The sequence below is a fragment of the Genypterus blacodes genome, unplaced genomic scaffold, assembly GCF_046128005.1.
Source record: "Genypterus blacodes isolate CSIRO-AG114 ecotype Tasmania unplaced genomic scaffold, CSIRO-AGI_Gbla_v1 ptg000111l_1, whole genome shotgun sequence".
Classification (NCBI taxonomy): domain Eukaryota; kingdom Metazoa; phylum Chordata; class Actinopteri; order Ophidiiformes; family Ophidiidae; genus Genypterus; species Genypterus blacodes.
In genome coordinates this window covers 4,414,835-4,431,911 of record NW_027466915.1, presented here as the reverse complement: position 1 = coordinate 4,431,911, position 17,077 = coordinate 4,414,835, and the positions used below count along the sequence as shown (strand labels likewise).

Sequence of the window (17,077 nt, the reverse complement as noted above, 5' to 3'; positions counted from 1 at the left end):
CCTAACTCTTCTGATGCACTTATTTGTTTTCTAATTTGTCCTTTCTAATTTGTCCTTTTTTTCTCATTCATCTTGGTACCGAACTTATTGCACTTCTACTCTAGCTCTAGTTATGCTCTTAGCTGTTGGTTTTGGAAGGAAATGCACTAACGATTTCTTGTGACCCTAAGTTCTTTTATCTACCTTTGTTGAACGCACTTATAGGAAGTCGCTTTGGATAAAAGCGTCTGCTAAAAGACCGTAATGTAATGTAATGTAATGTATGTATAGTTCACACAGGGTTCACAATACAATGAATGGGTTATGATGAGGAGGGTCCAGGTCGACTCAGCAGTAAAAGTGCAAACAAAAGTATGACAACTGTACAACAGTATGACAACAATTTGAAGGAGTAAAAAGCTATATATGGTGTAAACTAAATAAGGTGGAATATGGTTCTTGACTTTTTTTAAGATGAAGTTGAAAGTATTAAGGTGCAGACAGCACGTTATCTGGTATGCGGTGTTGGTTTAAGTGTTGGTGTAAGTGTTAGGAGTTGATGGCCCGGTGATAGAAGCTGTCCTTCAGCCTAGTGGTGCGTGCAGCCATGCTCCTGTAACGTCTGCCCGATAGTAATAGGGACAACAGTCGTTCGCGAACGAAACATCTCAAAGAGTCAAGTCAACTCAAGTCAAGTTTATTAAGCTCTTTTAGGTGAACGATGGGAGCCGGCTGCCGAGGTACGTTTCTATTTTTTCTGCAACTTTATACAAGACAGAATGGTACAGCGAGGACTGAACGTTTGAACTGATGTTGTGCCGTCCGACCAATTCAAGTGAAGACAACAAGCAGGGAGGGCTGGGGCGTGCGGATGGTCTAATACAGGTACAGAGCAGGACAGAGAGAAGCAGAGAGAGAGAGAGATGTGCGGTGAGTGCAGAGCGCAAAATGATGAGTGGCAGCTGGAAAAAGCAGCATTTGGATACATTTTAACAATTGTGACAACATAAAGGCAGTATTTGCAGAATTTGCAGAATTTGCAGAATTAAGCCATCATGTCGAGCACGGTCCACAAAAAATCTTCACAGACAGAGAACTGCATCCAACAGTTCAGTTGGAAGAAAAAAGGCAGACTAGCGTGCCTGCAGCTGTCACTGCTTCCACAACTGTTGGGACATGGAAGCTCCACCCAGGCTCTCAATCCAGTGTATGTTCTTCCAAACAGAAAACACTCTGGAAAAAAACATTCCAAAACTGTACAAAAGAGAATGTGCTTCACTGCAAGAACATTCCAAAACTATTTCATTTCCTCACGAAAATAGTACCACACTCTCTGTCATCTCACTAACATCAGAACAGACTGAATGCATGTGAAGTACAGATGATATGGGAACTACAGGGGATTCCCAGAATTACAGGGAATGTGTAGGGAAATTGTGACTGATATGTGGACAGACAGAAAAGGTGAAATATGAAAGGTATGGTATTGGTAAAATAGTAAAATAAGTAATAACATTGTTTTGTTTTCTACGAGATCAATATGATGTGAATTTATTCGTGTGAGTTTGACACACTGAAAATGTATGCAGAAAAAAACAAGCTCATGTTGCTGAATTGAGTGTTGTGTATCAACATTTTGTTAATGTTCCCACAAAAGACGCTTATTCAGCTGGTTTGGGTGGATGTTGATGTTGATAAATGTTACTAATAATGTTGAACATGAGTCGCTCTCGGACACTTTTATTTTGTCAAAGTAGCTCCTAGAGGCAAAAAGGTTGGAGACCACTGCTTTAAGGTGTATTTTTGAGTGTCTGTTAATGTAATACCTCTTATTTGTGAGTGATCAAAGTACCACAGCGTGTTTATGGTAATATCATGTCACATTTGTGTAAGCAGGTTTGCGGTTTAGCCATATTCCATCATCCATCATCCATCATCCATCCTTTTGATGATCATGTACAAGCTCACGAAGACAGAATATTTTATTTGGATTATTTAATTTTTGAATCACACTCCCTTATTGTTGTTGATTTGACACACTAATAATACAATACAACAAGCAGCAGCAGTGTAGAAATCACTGTCACAGGAATGCATCAATGTCTTATTATGATCATTGCAGTAACAAAAGTTACACAATGAACAGCAAACAAATAAAATAAAAACATATTTTTTTTAAATAGATTACATCATAAAAAATGTATATTGTTCTTCAGATGTGCTCAAGTAAGGGCAACTAAATAGAATAAAAACCAATACATGTAATAATGTTGTTAGAATTGATTCAATATATTATTAATTTTAACACTTTGGTCTCTCTGGTATATTCATTGTCATTCACAGTGGTTTTTTAGTTGACTCAGGCGGTGAGATGCTCTAGAAGTTAGTGCAGCGCAAGAAGTAGCTGTTCCTCAGCACACGGAACAACGTCCCACTCCTCAGGCTGTACTCAAACATTAAGGGTCCACTGTAGATGTAGGTGAAGCCTGGAAGACACAGGGACAAGGTTAACTGCTGGGACTTTAAGACATCCTATAGCAGAGGTATTCAACTGAAATGAGAAGAGGTCCAGTTGGAGAGAATGTGTTGAAGCAAAGGTCCGGACGATCAGGGACACACGTATGACCGTGGGGGGAATCATATACCTGCGATACCTGCATCTCTCTTCTTAAAGGAGCCATGCACTCTTATAACACTCTAATGTTACTTAAAGACATCTCTCAAGATCCCGAGATGACAAAATATGAATTAATATTGTCAAATATAGCAAATGCATTTCTGATGTTTATTTTACAATATGAAAATGATGGACACCAAGACAAAAATCAGTGAGCACTCCAGCTGGAGCCGAGCCGCACGTCAGCCGACAAAGAGCCGCATGCAGGCAATTTTTTTGGACTAATTAAGGGAAGTTGGATAATTTCCCACGGCTAGTGTGGTTGAAAATCACTGTTTTAAACCACTGTTTTGGCTGTAGGTCAGGGTCCGTATGGGACGGTTTCTGGGTCCGGATCCGGGCCACGGTCCGCCTGTTGGTGACCTAGGTCCTATAGACTTCGTTCATTTAAATTTTTCGTACTTTTTCGTACTTTCTTAGTACAGCTCGAAAATGCTGCTCACCTCTGTGCTGGAAACCTGCTGTCACCTTGCCAGTCAGACCAGAGAAGGTTTGATCCACCCGCTTGGGGAATCCCTTATCCATCGTCTTTCTGGCCTCATCATAACTGAACAAACAGAGACAATAATTAGACTCTTTCACTGCTTGTAAACTAAACAGATATTAGGCTAAAGAATAGACTATAAAACATACCTGTAGTACTCGGTGCCAACAAAGAGCAGAGTCTTGCCAGAGTCAACGTCATAGAGGGCAGCATCAACCTTCTTCACGGTTTGAGATAGACCAAAACTGGAAAGTGTTTTGGGATAACCACGCACAAGGTCATAGCCAGAGAAAGCCCAGACCTGACGACCTGTAGAGATAAGAAAAGATTTATTAGCAGATGTATAAAGCTTACGAATGTAGACTTTGAAACGGCTTCAGCCTCAGGCACTGTAGATGTAGATAACACATGCCTTTGAAGAGAATGACGTTGTCTGATTGTCTGCTTTCATACGCGGCATCGATGTTGACAGGTGCACTGGGCCAGAAATTTGTGATCAGACTCTGCTGAGGTGTGTTGCTCTGAGGGTAACTACGCCAGAAGAAGCTGAAAACACAAACAACACTTTTAAGTATACAGGCCAGTATTTCTATGGGCTAGAAACAACCCCTGATTAACTTTACATTACAATGTCTGGATGTTGTTGTTAATGTTACTAGCTCACCGGTCTTTGAAGAAGAGCATCTCTCCTCGCAGGCTAGCAACGGCATCCAGGACCATGGTGGAGTCACAGGAGTCGGGAGTAGTGGGGGGAAGGGGTGCAAGGGGATCCTGATCAGGGTTTGGACCTGGAGGTGGAATAAAATCAGAAACCAAATATTTAGAAACCCCTGCCATTCATGAAACGCATGTTATGTAACAGTGCTGTAACAGCATTTGTACAGGTATTTGCCAATTTGTACTAACCATAGAGAGACTGGATGCCATTGACATCATCCCGAGGCAGGACAAAGGTTTCAGGATTACTATAGGTGTACGTAGGGTACATGAGCGCACCGGGGTCAGTAGAGTGAGTCAGACCCAGGGAGTGGCCAAACTCATGGGCAGCTACCATGAAGAGGACATAGCCTGCAGCAGAAAAATGCAGCTCATTAGGCGTTTTGGTGAAGAGCATTTTCATCAGCATACCAACTCCATTTGTCTGTGACATAATGTTTCAAACTTAAAAAAAACTCACCTGTGTCGGAGCGGAAGGTGAATGTCTCATCTTCATCAAAATGGGCATTTCCTCCAATGCCAGGGGACGGGGCAAAGGCATGAGCAAGGATACCGTCAGGGCCATCAAAGGGGTAGAAATCACCATGATCTATACACAAGAGCAGATTCAAGTAAGTGGATAGAACTTCTAGGTCCAGATGATGTATATTCATGTGTGCTGTGTTTAATATAATTGAAGAGGCAGAAACACTTACAAGCTGGTGTGTGGTGTGTTCATGCTGAAAATGTTATACTTACGTTGGCGACCAAAGGAGATCATGATGTCAGCTGTGCCGCTATAGATCCTTGTGAATCTCAGAGGAGTGACCTTGGCCCAAACCTGCAGAGCTTTTGCTATGGAGTCATCTACCTCAGCCTGGGACATGTCAGGAGTATAGTTCTCAATCCTATAGATCACAAACACAATCAGGTAAGAAAACAAATACTAAGTGAATTGTAAGAATAAAGAGGTTCTCCCTCGTGCAATCCTGGTTTTGCGCATTCACCTGTATGTGAGGCTGTTTGTCTGCCACTTGAAGTTGTTTCCAAAGGTAGAGAAATGGGCAACATTGGTATCAGGGACGCCACAGCGAGGCTTCTTCATCACCTCCATGGTGTTGGTATCCAGCCTCCCGGTGATCTCGAGACCAAAGAATCTTTGCATCTCAGTCAGCTTCCTGGTCACCGGGCTGATGCCTCTTCTGTGTGTTGGACCCGTCTGCTCTGTAAGGTTGAAGAACCTCTTCAGATAGTTCTGCGAGAAAGAGTTAAAGACAGTATTATATTATATATACATGTATATTCGTATATTATCAGCTGCACAAGAGGAAGGAAGAAGGGCAAACTTAATGTGCTGTGTAATCAACTACATTATGGACATTTAGTATTAACTACAGAACACATCACTAAATATCATGATATAGAACACAACATAACAAGTTCATATAATGTTATAATTGCAAAATACAAATAATACATACGACTGCAAGCAAGAGCACTTACCTCTGCAAAATGTTCATCTTGCACAGTAGGTTGTAATACTGGCACACAGTAGGCTGTGACTGCCAGGCTAAGTAGAACACACAAGTTGAAAGTCTTCATGATTCCTTGTTCAAGATGATTTGTGTTTCTGTGCTGAAGGCTGCAGGGTTTTATAGGCTGGAGACTGGGAGTGTTGAGTAATTACCTTCTTGAGTCAGTGACTCAGGAAATGTCCCTTTTATGGACAGAAGAGGAAGTTTGTCTTTGATTGCTCACCAACAAAACTCTTTCCCAAACAAGATAGTGTAAATATCACCTTGTTGTGATTTTAATGTTTGGAAATTTTTCGAGAATCAGATATTTGTGTACTGATTCTATTGCACCCTTTTATTTCAAATCTGCCTCCAATGTTCCCACAACCTTCGCCGGCCATGGCTTCTTGCTGTTTCAATTTACTTGTACGTGTCTATTCTACCTTAGGGTCTAAGTTCTCCTTTCTCTCTCTCCCTCTGGCTCTCTGCGTTTCTTTGAAAAAAGTTAAACTATTACTGTATTATTGGTGTATATTCTGCCACACAGAACCAACTTTGGAGCTGGTCATGTACTCCACATTAAGCACTTACGTATGAATGTGCAAAATGTGTAATATGAAAGTTTATGTATGTTACATCAATATATTTATTTCGGATTTGTTATATGTTGCAAGTTTTTTAATGACAGGCAGAGATTCTGATTCAACAAACACAGACAAGTTGTGACATGTCTTTATGAAAAAGCATGTTGCTAACCATGCCAAAGTAAAGGTTGCACTGTATACACATGTGTTTTCCTTAGCGTAGGGATTCACCGCTTTTGTGCATCACAAAAGGGCAACCGACCAAAACAGTTACGTCCATGTATGTGCGTCACATGGGGGCAAATAATTCTGGCCTCATCATCTTTTCTGGTAAAACTTTCTTGATAAAACCAAGGTCAGTTTATTCTGGTATGTCTCTGGATACAAAATATTTACATGTTTCCCACCACAAAAATTGCTGTGTGTGTGTGTGTGTGTGTGTGTGTGTGTGTGTGTGTGTGTGTGTGTGTTGTGTCTGTCTGTGTGTGTCTGTCTGTGTGTATGTCACTTTGCTTGTAATTTTCCATTGTTGTTCTAACGCCGGACGCAGACATGTGGCCATTGTTTTGCAATATTCAGTATTGTCTCAGATACATTTGCCAACAACAGCAACTGCAGTCAACAAGAGCTGTAATTTACTATTGAATCCAGTTTTGCATCAAAACTGTGCGACGTTTTACAGTTCATCAAGATATTACTGTATATGATGATGTTTTAATATTTAGGTTGATAATTACAAGACATTTAAAATCACAAATAATTGAAAAAATTAGGCCCAATTTACACCTTGTACTTATATGTGATCAGTATCCAGATGTGTTTTCTCCATATAATATACATGTGCTGGATTCTCAGTGAGGCCCATCCAGGTGCAAATGCAACCCATGCAGCTCAGATTCATTCAGGATATCAAATCCATCAATAAATTGACGAAAATATGATAAGTTGCTTTGAAAAATGGAAGAAGCAGGAACAAGGAGGAAACACTGGCAGTGATGCTGACTTTGGATCTGATTATCCAGATCCACAGTATCTGCATGCAGAGGTCCCATCTTAGGAAAAGCTGTCAATGATGCCTTAAATCTAAAACATAGCACCAGCATTTGAAGAAAATATACATTTAATATTTACAGATTAACATATTTGTAAGATGAAATGTAAAAGCAAACCCAATACAACACAAAGTGATGCTTTGATCTGTGGGAACATCATTACAACACTGCACAGACCGACATCTGTAACCACTTCCTGATTATTCATCAGTAACCAGTTTGTAATTTGACGCATTGCGGTTATTGCAGGGTATATTTCACACACACCACATACACATTCATCATCATCACCATTAACCTACACAAAATCCTATAATTTGATGGTTAACATTAATAATTTTTCTTTAACAATACTTCATTGTCAGCCTCGGACTTGCATTCAAGCAGATCATTGGCCGGTCCAGAGGAGATGAAGTGTTTGATGTCGTTGTCATATTTGTACTGGACGTTTCCCTTGAAGAAGTACACATATCCTGTTGGCAAAGGGGATTTATTAATATAGCCCAGCATGTGTTGGGCTTTGAGTAATGCCAAGGAAGGAGATATGTGTAACATTTGTGTTACATCAGTATGTCTGTCAAATTCCTGATGGCTCTTGTACCCTTCCTGCATCATTTTATACCAAAATATTAAATGTATATCTACCATCTCTGTCATCTCTTCCATTAGATGAGAAAAAAAGCAATCCCTCTGGTTAGCCCAAGAACTTGTTGCTATGTTGCACACACTATTTCATATAAATGGAAATAGTGTGTGACGCCCTCACACAGCTCTACTTGCTGGGATGCTGACATTGTGTGACAAAATATATTTGTTGGTTTAACATCTTGGTAACATAAAATGCTATTTCTTGAGAACATGCAGAGAATCAAATACAGGATAAGTGTGGCAGCCATAATGCACACACACACACATGTATGTATGATTAATGTTAAATGTAATCCTGGCCTAAGAAATCTACCCAGTGGCACTGAAATGTCACATTTGGGTTAAAAGTTTGATATCAATCTAATTAAAGGAATCCTATTGTTTGCATTCACATACCTGTATATGACTTAGTGTGCATTTTTATCTTAATTGCAGTACAGATAAATTACATTTATATGCCATTTAAACCAAAGGGAGCAAGGTAGTACCCTCATATGAGACAGCTGCATCTAGGGGAGTGGGAATTCCTGGCCATTGCTCCTCTATAGGTGTTGGTGATTCTTCCATTTTATTGTGCTCCTCATTATACCTAAACATCAAAAAGATAAGAAATGATAAAATGCACAGTAGATCCCTTTCTATTGGAGATTTGCATACAGTATAAATCCACAATGACAGCTCTCGTTAATGACATTAGCAGTTATTCTGATCTTCAGCTGATCAACCACAGATGATGACATATATCCAAAGAACCAAAGCAATGAGGACATGCTGTTCTGCTTTATTCAACGAGATATGTGGTAACTGTATTGGACAGTGAGAAAGAGGTACTATGGTTGTTTACACAACATTCTATTGCAATTTAATGGCAATTCCCATTATTTCTTCAACGCAGTGGTTCTTAAAGTGGGGGGCGCAGAGTTACTGCAGAGGGGGCGGGGCGCTGGATCAGAAAAGGAGCGCCATGATTAAGTACCGCCATAGGGAAACGAATGAGGCGATACTTCCTGGTCTCGCTGCAGGCGAATGAGCGTCCAGAGCGCCCCCCCTCCAGACCAATCTGCTGTCCCGTATTGTTTTATATCGTCATATAACAGCCATATTATGTAGAGACACTGTGTAGTCAAACTTGAAATTGAATTTGAGTATGAATGATGATACTTGCCTGAAAATAAACACATTATATCTATCTACATTATTTCACATTATATTCTGATGACTTCTGCTAGGAGGTTAAGTTTTCACTGGAGCTTGACTTAACTGGCAGATCCAAATATACTGTAGATCCAGATATCTTTGGATAAAAGCGTCTGCTAAAATGCTTGTAATGTATAATGTAATATGTCTTTAAATTGCAACATTGGGGATTTTTCAACATTTTGGTCTATTTCTCCAGACATACCAATTTGAGTGAAAAGACAATCAGTAACATGTATTCGATTGACTATCAACACATGCAATTTAGCCTAGATCCAGATATTCATATGCTGTATGTTCAGACCGGTTCATACAAGCAAATAATAGCAGAAACATTTCAAGAGTACTCAGCCAGTGTGGAATCATAAATACCTCCAACACTCATTTCCAGTGAAGAACAAAGTGTATCGAGCTTTACGGAAGTGAAGAGCAGCATCCACGGATTTCACTCTGGAGGGGAAACCCAACTCAGAGATGTTTCTTGGAAAACCTTCCATGAGGTCTAACTGCCTCATCATCCAGTACTGATGACCTGAAGCAAACACACCAGTGTCTCAGCCATATGTCACATTCAGTCGACATTCAGTTCAAACTCATTGTGCTCTTTTAGAATAGATTACCTTTAAAAAAGGCAATGAAATGATCCTCCACATTCTGATAGGCAGCATCCAAGTAAGCAGGAATGCTGTCTGACCACAGGCCGCTGATCAGACTGATTCCTGTTTCATCAAACTGTGGATGTTTTCGCCACATAAATCTGGAAAAGTTATTACAACATTTTCCAAAATTCCACAGCAAGTCCAAGAGCCATTGTGTTAGGGAGAGATCAGGTGAGCAGCCATTGTACCTGTCACCCTCTAAGTGGATATACTGGGACACTGCACATACCTTTCTTTGAAAAACACAACCTCCCGATGTAAATTTGTCACAGCATCAAAAGATAAATCTGGATCACATTTGTCAGGTGTTCTTGGTGGAGGATTGTTCAAGGACAGTGAGGCAAAATTGGGATTGCTACCTGAGCAACAAAAGGAAATCACACACTGTCTTAACAGGATCAAAAATGAACCAGACTTGTGACCATCAGGTAAGCTCTATTGAAAATGTGTAAGTATATTCAGGATATTTTTTTTAAATCATAAAAAGGTAAATACCGGATCGGATGTTTTATTATGTGTCAGCAATGAGAAGATAACATAGAGTATAGGAATTAAAAATCTTGATGACATCCAGTGCAACATATTAGGCAACATGTGTCGGTCTAATGAAACATTGGGCTCTGTGTGTGAGTCTTAGATACTTGCATAGCTAAGTGGAGCATAATGAAATTACTATGACATATGTGCATTAAAGATATGAGACAATTAAATAATGAATGAGTTAGGAGCAAAGCTTAAGTCAATATTGAGGTATAAATAACATCCGAAGCTGGGAGAGGCTGTCCACAATGCAGCCGCAGTGTATTGCTGGTAATGTAAGAGCTAGTTGTATGTGCCTTTTGACTCACCATACATGTGTTGAACGTCTTCAACATCTTGGAAGGACAGCTGAATGTCAGAATTTGGGACAAGGTTGTACACTGGGTACATGATGGCCCCGGGGTCAGAGGAGTGTGGGAGCCCAAGAGCATGGCCAAACTCATGCACCGCTACAGCATATAGATTGAAACCTATTGAGGAAAATTGAGTTGTATGGAGACTTATATCATGGTTTCACACTGAGAACCACGGTTTTGTAAAAAAGAGGTTAATTTGACAGAATTCATGTCATAAGTCAGGAAAAATGGTATGGAGAGGCCACAAAATCTGTCTTATATTGTGTGTTTATATGTTGAGTGAAAGATTTACATTTGTTTTGAGATTTATTCAGGAAAAAAGTGAATTATGTGCAAATATTTAGGTCTGTTTTTTGTAAAATCACTTTAGTTGTCTTTGTACCTGTAGGGCCACCAGACTAAGGACATTTTTCCTTAGTCTGCAAAAATGGTGTAGGATCTCTACACCATACTCTCTACACCATATTTATATTGTTTTGATTATTTTGTGAACATAAAAATGTTAACTATGTACATTATATTAATGTTTTGCGGTACAAAAAATTATTCAATGTTTTATTTAAAAGTCTTTTTTCTGCTCAAACTTGAATTGGGACAACTGTAGCTTGGGTGTCTTATATCTTCTTGTAGATTGCTCAACAGGTGTGTGGCAGGTTGTCATAGTGATAACAGAGCATAGGGTCAGGATTTTCCCCTAAGTCACACCAGAGGGCAATTTTTACCATCAGTACCAGTAGCATTAAAGCTCCACTCTTCATCAGCATCAAAGTGAACGTCCCCTCCGATGCCAATCCCAGGCAAAAAAGCATGAGCCAGGGTCCCTCCTTTGCCATCAAAGGGCGAACCGTCCATATGGTCTGCAACAAACACAGTGTTCAGTTAAACATGATATTAAATATGTCCTCTACAAATGACACATTTTAGGATCCTTGGGCAACTTAACCTGGCAGATCAGGCCTCTCTAGAGCTCACCCTCACTGTGGAAGGAGATAACAATGTCAGCTTCTCTCCTGCTCCTCTTACGAAAATTGATTGGTGTAACATTAGCCCAGAGCTTCCACGCAGCACGGAAGACTTTGTGCAGCCTAGAGGCCCGGATGGTCCTGCTGTAGCTGAGGATCCTGAGGAATTGACATTTGATATTGTTATTATTATTGTAAATAATCCTTTTACTTTCACGTCAATTATTATAGATAGAAACATTAAAACTATTCTCAATGAAAGTCATTTCTGACCGCTGTGGTCGGAAGCGATCCCTGACCTGTAGCTGAGGGTTCGCCTCTTCCAGCGAACCGTCTTTCCAAATGCTTCCACATCAGACAGACCACAGCGTGGCCTCCTCATAACTGCCAGAGTGTCGTTGGTCAGCTCACCACTTGGAGGTAAACCAAGGAAGCGTTGCATCTCCCGCACTTTAACACAGATTCCAGTCCTCCAGTCATCACTAGATTCGGCCGTCCTCTTCTGTCTCTTGGGTTCGTAGCCATAGAATTGCCTTAGATATGCCTGAGAATATCAAAGACAAAGCTGCGGCAATGATAATAGATGCAGACATGAGACCTGAGGCATTATGTCTCATTTCCTGATCGCTCATGTTTTCTTGTGCCCTGAGAGGAAAGGTGGTGTGAAAAAGAGGGACCAAACATGGTACATTCATGAAATGAGCAGTAAAAACAGTAAACATTCCAGAACTTTAATAATAGTATAGTGCAGAAGGATTGATGTAGTCATGTAATTGTAGGTGTCCCGTGTGACCTACAGACATCGTGTGACTGTAAAGAACCTTTTTTTAAGTTCTCTGTAAAAACATTGTTGTATATCAGGTAGGCAGTGGCTCAGTGGGTAGAGCTTCCGCTTGGGAATCGGAGGGTTGCTGGTTAGAGCCCCTGCCGAGGCGCCCCTGGGCAAGGCACCGAACCCTCAATTGCTCCCCCCTCTGCGAAGGGTGGTAATGTAATGTAAGTCGCTTTGGATAACAGCGTCTGCCAAATGTTCGTAATGTAATGTATATATTGTACAATATTCTATATGGTTAAATTTTTTATTTAACGGTGTAAAAGGATGAGGAGCAATAAATGAGTCCCCTCTATGAAGGTTTATTACAATATATGACTGTGAATGCAATAGAAGAGCTTCCTTAAGTCATTTATTGTACACACAGTAAAGCTACAGAGTCTTACTTTATAAAGACAAGTTTTTATAGAATTTGCAGAAATTGTCATTACACCCTGCATGAATCCACACATTGAGTTCTCCATGAAAAATATCATATAACTGATTTTGAATCTGATTTTGAAGGAAAAATAAAGGAGCCCAAAAAATACTAGCATCTACCACAAGGGGCATCAACGCCTCCACTGTCAATCACATCTTGTATTCTCATGTGGGATGAGAAGCGGAGGCAGGATTGGGGAGCAGCAGGTAGGGACTCCACAATTTTAAAAACTTTTGAAATTTAAAATTAAGGACTTTATATTGCAGAAAATATCTTACATGTGGAATAGGTAAACATTTTTCTTGTGGTCATGAGGAAGCTAAGCTGTATGTTGTGATAGTATAATTTAGCTGTTTTCCTACATCATAGTAACTCTATGATGTAGGAAGACAGCTTAATTATATTAAGAGTTAATTAAGAGTTAAATGAGCTTCCATTGTAGCTCTCAGCTCAGAACAAGCATGAAGTGCAGTCAGTGATTCACAGATGACAAATCTAATGAGTCTTACTTTCTTATGGTCTATTGCAATGGAAAGAGGACCAGAGTCAGATATCAAATTTATAAGAGATACACTGCACTAAAAACAGGACAGATTAAAGTAGATGCTGCACAAACAGTAAACACTGTAAATGCACTTAATCAGGCAAGTCATGAAACTGTGGTGTGGCTGTCCCAGATCAATGATGAAGTTTAAAAGGATATGGTGAATAAACTATGACTTCATCAGTGATTATCACGAGGTAGAAAATAACAGCAAAAAGAAAATCTCTCAATCTCTCTACATTTTCAGGAAATATTTCCAACCATAGATCCAACCAAAGGGTCACCAGTGATGTCATTACAAGAAGCCTTTGGGAAATTCTGGCACTTAGCTGAACAAACATTTGAGCATATACTTACCTCTGCAAAATCCTGCTCAGCTTCAGATTGTCCAGCTTGAGGCTGTGATGGCTGTAGCTGTCTGCTTTGGAGGGACAAGGTCATTGTAAGAGTCTGGCTTGGCATCATGAGCGTCAGAAGACCCAGCCACAGCATCCTCATCATGTTTGACAGGCAAGAGTCCCCAGCCAGCCATGACATGCAGGGTTAAATATACACAGAGTTGTACAGTATGTCGAGCTGCGAGGGGGCCACCTGGATCCCACCAATAATTATCAGTGTGTGCTCCTGTCCCAACAAGAACGGCATGGTGGCTTCACATACAGCAGGGTCCCATTAAACCTCCTTAAAGGAACCCTTAGGGCTGCAAGTATTTCAATTACCCTTGAGCCTTCCAACAAAGTGGTCATCAGTGTTGGATTTACACATCTGAAGTGTTATGGAGCATTACAATGGTATGTTACGATTGTGGATAATTGAGGGGTTAAAAATGTTCTTGCAAAACTTAAGTTCAAGGAGAACGATACATAAGGAACATGAGGCTGAAATGATTTGCATTCATCATGTTACTCCTTGGCAACTTGTTTTGCCTCCTCCCATGTTTCATCTCCTTCATCTGCTCTGACATATTGTCCCCCTCCATGTTGTTTTTGTCCATCGCTCTCTATCCAGGTGGAGTCCATCTGAGAGCTACAGTATCTTTGGGATATCACCCCGGTCCATGCAGTCATATCTTAGTTTGAGAATACTTTGACCTCCAGATGGGCTGGACACTGCCACTCTCCTTACTGGCCGCTTTATCAGGCCTTACAAGGTTTCCCAGATAAGCAAATTCCTCTCCATTCTCAGTGGTTCAAAGTCCAGAACTTCTAGCTGGGAGAACAGGGTGCACAGATGGCAGCCATGTCGTACACCAGACTGAAAGGGGAAGTACTCTCTTACTTTAACATCAACACTGACGCCACATTGGAAATGTTGGCAGAAACACCCTATGAAGGTGACCATCCATGCAAAGCTTCAGTATTCACAGTGATTATTTATAGAAAAACAGCCTTATGTGGCATAGATGGGATGCATACCACATACAGTACTGTATATATATGTTTAACATACAGGGCCAAGACAATTCACTCATTTGCAGTCTATTCATAAGTATATGCAAATGTATGAGATACACATTATGTACTTTAAAAATCATATTAGAGATTCATTGGTGTACATTACAGCCATAGGAGTGTGTTCACTGTTGCATCAGTAACATCAGACCCAGCAGGTACCTAAGGGTGTGTTCATTCAGATGATGACTCTGCTTGGGTATTCCAAGCATGACTCAGTTATGTAGTGACGGGCGTTAATCGCCTTCCCGGTCAGAATGCCCGCACGAAGCAGCTTGAACCAAGGCTGTAAACAAGAAAACCAGTTTCAATAGCTGCAACAACTTCTGAGTCAACTTCAACAGGAATACAGGGAAAAACCTGATAATGACCCCAAAAGGAATCTATGACACACAACACCAGACACAGCATGTTTCCTGTCCCCTCAGGTTAAGATCCGTTGTGATGTTCTTAATGGAGCAGGCAACATCACAGCTCTTTAGAAACACAGACGGAGTGCCAGGAGAACAAGGCGAATTCCTGGAAAATACTGTTGTATACATCAAATGTCACAACATTTCCACATTCAAACTAAATCTAAGATTGTTACAAATGTTTTATATTACATAGATAACAAATATGTAATACTTAAATATAATCAAGAAAAGCTAGAAAGCAAATGTTTCAAATATTTTTCAGAGGGGCAAAAGAATAGACTTTTGTGAAATGTATTACTAAAGGTATTTACTAAATCTCCCGTATGAAATATATATTAGTGGAGAGTTTTAATAAATGCAAGAAACTGTTTAACTATAAAATGTATTTGTGTATTTTATTGAGTTATTTAACATTTAAAAGGTATATGTCATAAATATGTTATCATGTTTCAACAGTATCTGATTTATATTATATTATATAACTGTGTAGTTTTTGTGAAAAAAAACTTTGGCCCCCTCTTTCATGGAGAACATTGTGAACATTAATGGTGATAGCACTTAATACATACAGCTACCTGCTGATGATTTCAGCTGTGGTTAATAAGTGTGTGTGTGTGTGTGGGTGTGGGTGTGTGTGTGTGTGTGTGTGTGTGTGTGTGTGTGTGTGTGTGTGTGTGTGTGTGTGCGTGTGTCCAGCCTGGTCAGGAGCAAAGGGGATTTTACAGAGTTGTCACTTCCTTCCATTTCCCAATAAACCACATGTTCTGTCAAGGCCAGTGCCAGCAATGAAATGTTTGCATTGTGATGATTTAATTAGTCTCTGGTCTCTGATTCTGGTCTCTGGTCTCTCTCTCTCTCTCTCTCTCTCTCTCTCTCTGTGTGTGTGTGTGTGTGTGTGTGTGTGTGTGTGTGTGTGTGTGTGTGTGTGTGTGTGTGTGTGTGTGTGTGTGTGTGTGTGTGTGCGCGTGTGTGTGTGTGTGTGTGTGTGTGTTTGTGTGTGTGTGTGTGTGTGATTTTCTGCTATAGGTCTTTTGTACTTAACATTTTAACTATGATGTGTCCATCCAAATTGCAGGGCCTCTACTTCCACTTAATCCCTTGTGTATTCCTTAATCCTTTTTTTATACCATATTTGTGGAGGAGCTGATTTATGTGGGCACAGCTAAATTATATTAGACGGAGAAAGATCAATGAATAACACTTATTACATTTTCTATATGCAATTATTAAGATCATGTTTATGCTGCCTAGACAGTTGCAACACGCCAGAACAGAGTGCAGAGAATTTGGTGAAAACAGACGGAAAAACACAGAATATGTGTATATGCTGACATTCACACAAGCAGGTAAATGTGCAGTGTCAATTGAGCCTATATTTGAGAAGTTTGGGGTTTTTAAGAAATCTTATCAGCCCAGAATGCCGTCACCTTGATGTTTTGTGTAGCAGTTGTGAGTTGTGAGTTGTGAGTTGTGAGTTGTGAGTGTGAGTGCATAGTTATGTGTGGATTACTATCTTTATGTTTCGCCCTTGTGACGTATGCTACCTCTGTCCAGACACGTTGACTTGCTATGCTGCTCACAAACACATACAAACTGTATCTACATTTCATCCTCCATGAAATCTGTGAGCAGCTGTGACAAACTCACCTGATTAGAATCACTAAAGTAATATATCATCGTCATCAATCCATGTGAGTCACATTAGAGCTCCATCTAATGCACACAAATGCGGCCTGATGTGTTTTTGTGGTTAACAGAGATTTTGAAATTGCTCTACTTCCTTAAATTCCAGCTTATGTTTCCTCAATCGTACTCATTAACACGAACAAGCCCATAATGTGTCTCTGGTTAGCTATTACCAAGGGATCTGTGTGCTTGTGTGTGTAAGGCATATTGATACAACTATATCAACAATGACTATATCAGACTGTGTTTCAGTAGATTTCTTACTAGGTAAACTAGTTTGTTAAAGAGAGAGTGGCTGAATTGGTACTGGAATTGTCAGCTTTCAAAGTACAAATGCTGGACAGCGTTATGGAAAAAAGGTGCTACTTGTGTGCGTGGT

The 17,077-nt window shown here is 40.1% G+C and overlaps 2 protein-coding genes across 2 annotated transcripts; both read right to left on the bottom strand.

Annotated features, from left to right (window-relative positions):
* Positions 1 to 1,943: 1,943 nt before the first annotated feature.
* LOC143009272 (collagenase 3-like) lies at positions 1,944 to 5,456 on the bottom strand. Its single transcript, XM_076161349.1, has 10 exons — positions 5,340 to 5,456; positions 4,844 to 5,091; positions 4,596 to 4,744; positions 4,318 to 4,446; positions 4,047 to 4,208; positions 3,805 to 3,928; positions 3,553 to 3,686; positions 3,290 to 3,449; positions 3,100 to 3,203; positions 1,944 to 2,465 (listed from the first exon to the last, which is right to left on the bottom strand). Exons 1-10 carry the CDS (start codon positions 5,436 to 5,438, stop codon positions 2,356 to 2,358), a joined length of 1,419 nt encoding a protein of 472 aa, XP_076017464.1. The 5' UTR covers positions 5,439 to 5,456; the 3' UTR covers positions 1,944 to 2,355.
* A 1,860-nt stretch (positions 5,457 to 7,316) lies between these two features.
* On the bottom strand, positions 7,317 to 11,796 carry LOC143009187 (collagenase 3). The gene is made up of 9 exons (XM_076161200.1): positions 11,648 to 11,796; positions 11,359 to 11,507; positions 11,109 to 11,243; positions 10,339 to 10,500; positions 9,720 to 9,849; positions 9,452 to 9,588; positions 9,204 to 9,363; positions 8,123 to 8,223; positions 7,317 to 7,459 (listed from the first exon to the last, which is right to left on the bottom strand). Exons 1-9 carry the CDS (start codon positions 11,788 to 11,790, stop codon positions 7,317 to 7,319), a joined length of 1,260 nt encoding a protein of 419 aa, XP_076017315.1. The 5' UTR covers positions 11,791 to 11,796.
* Positions 11,797 to 17,077: the final 5,281 nt, after the last annotated feature.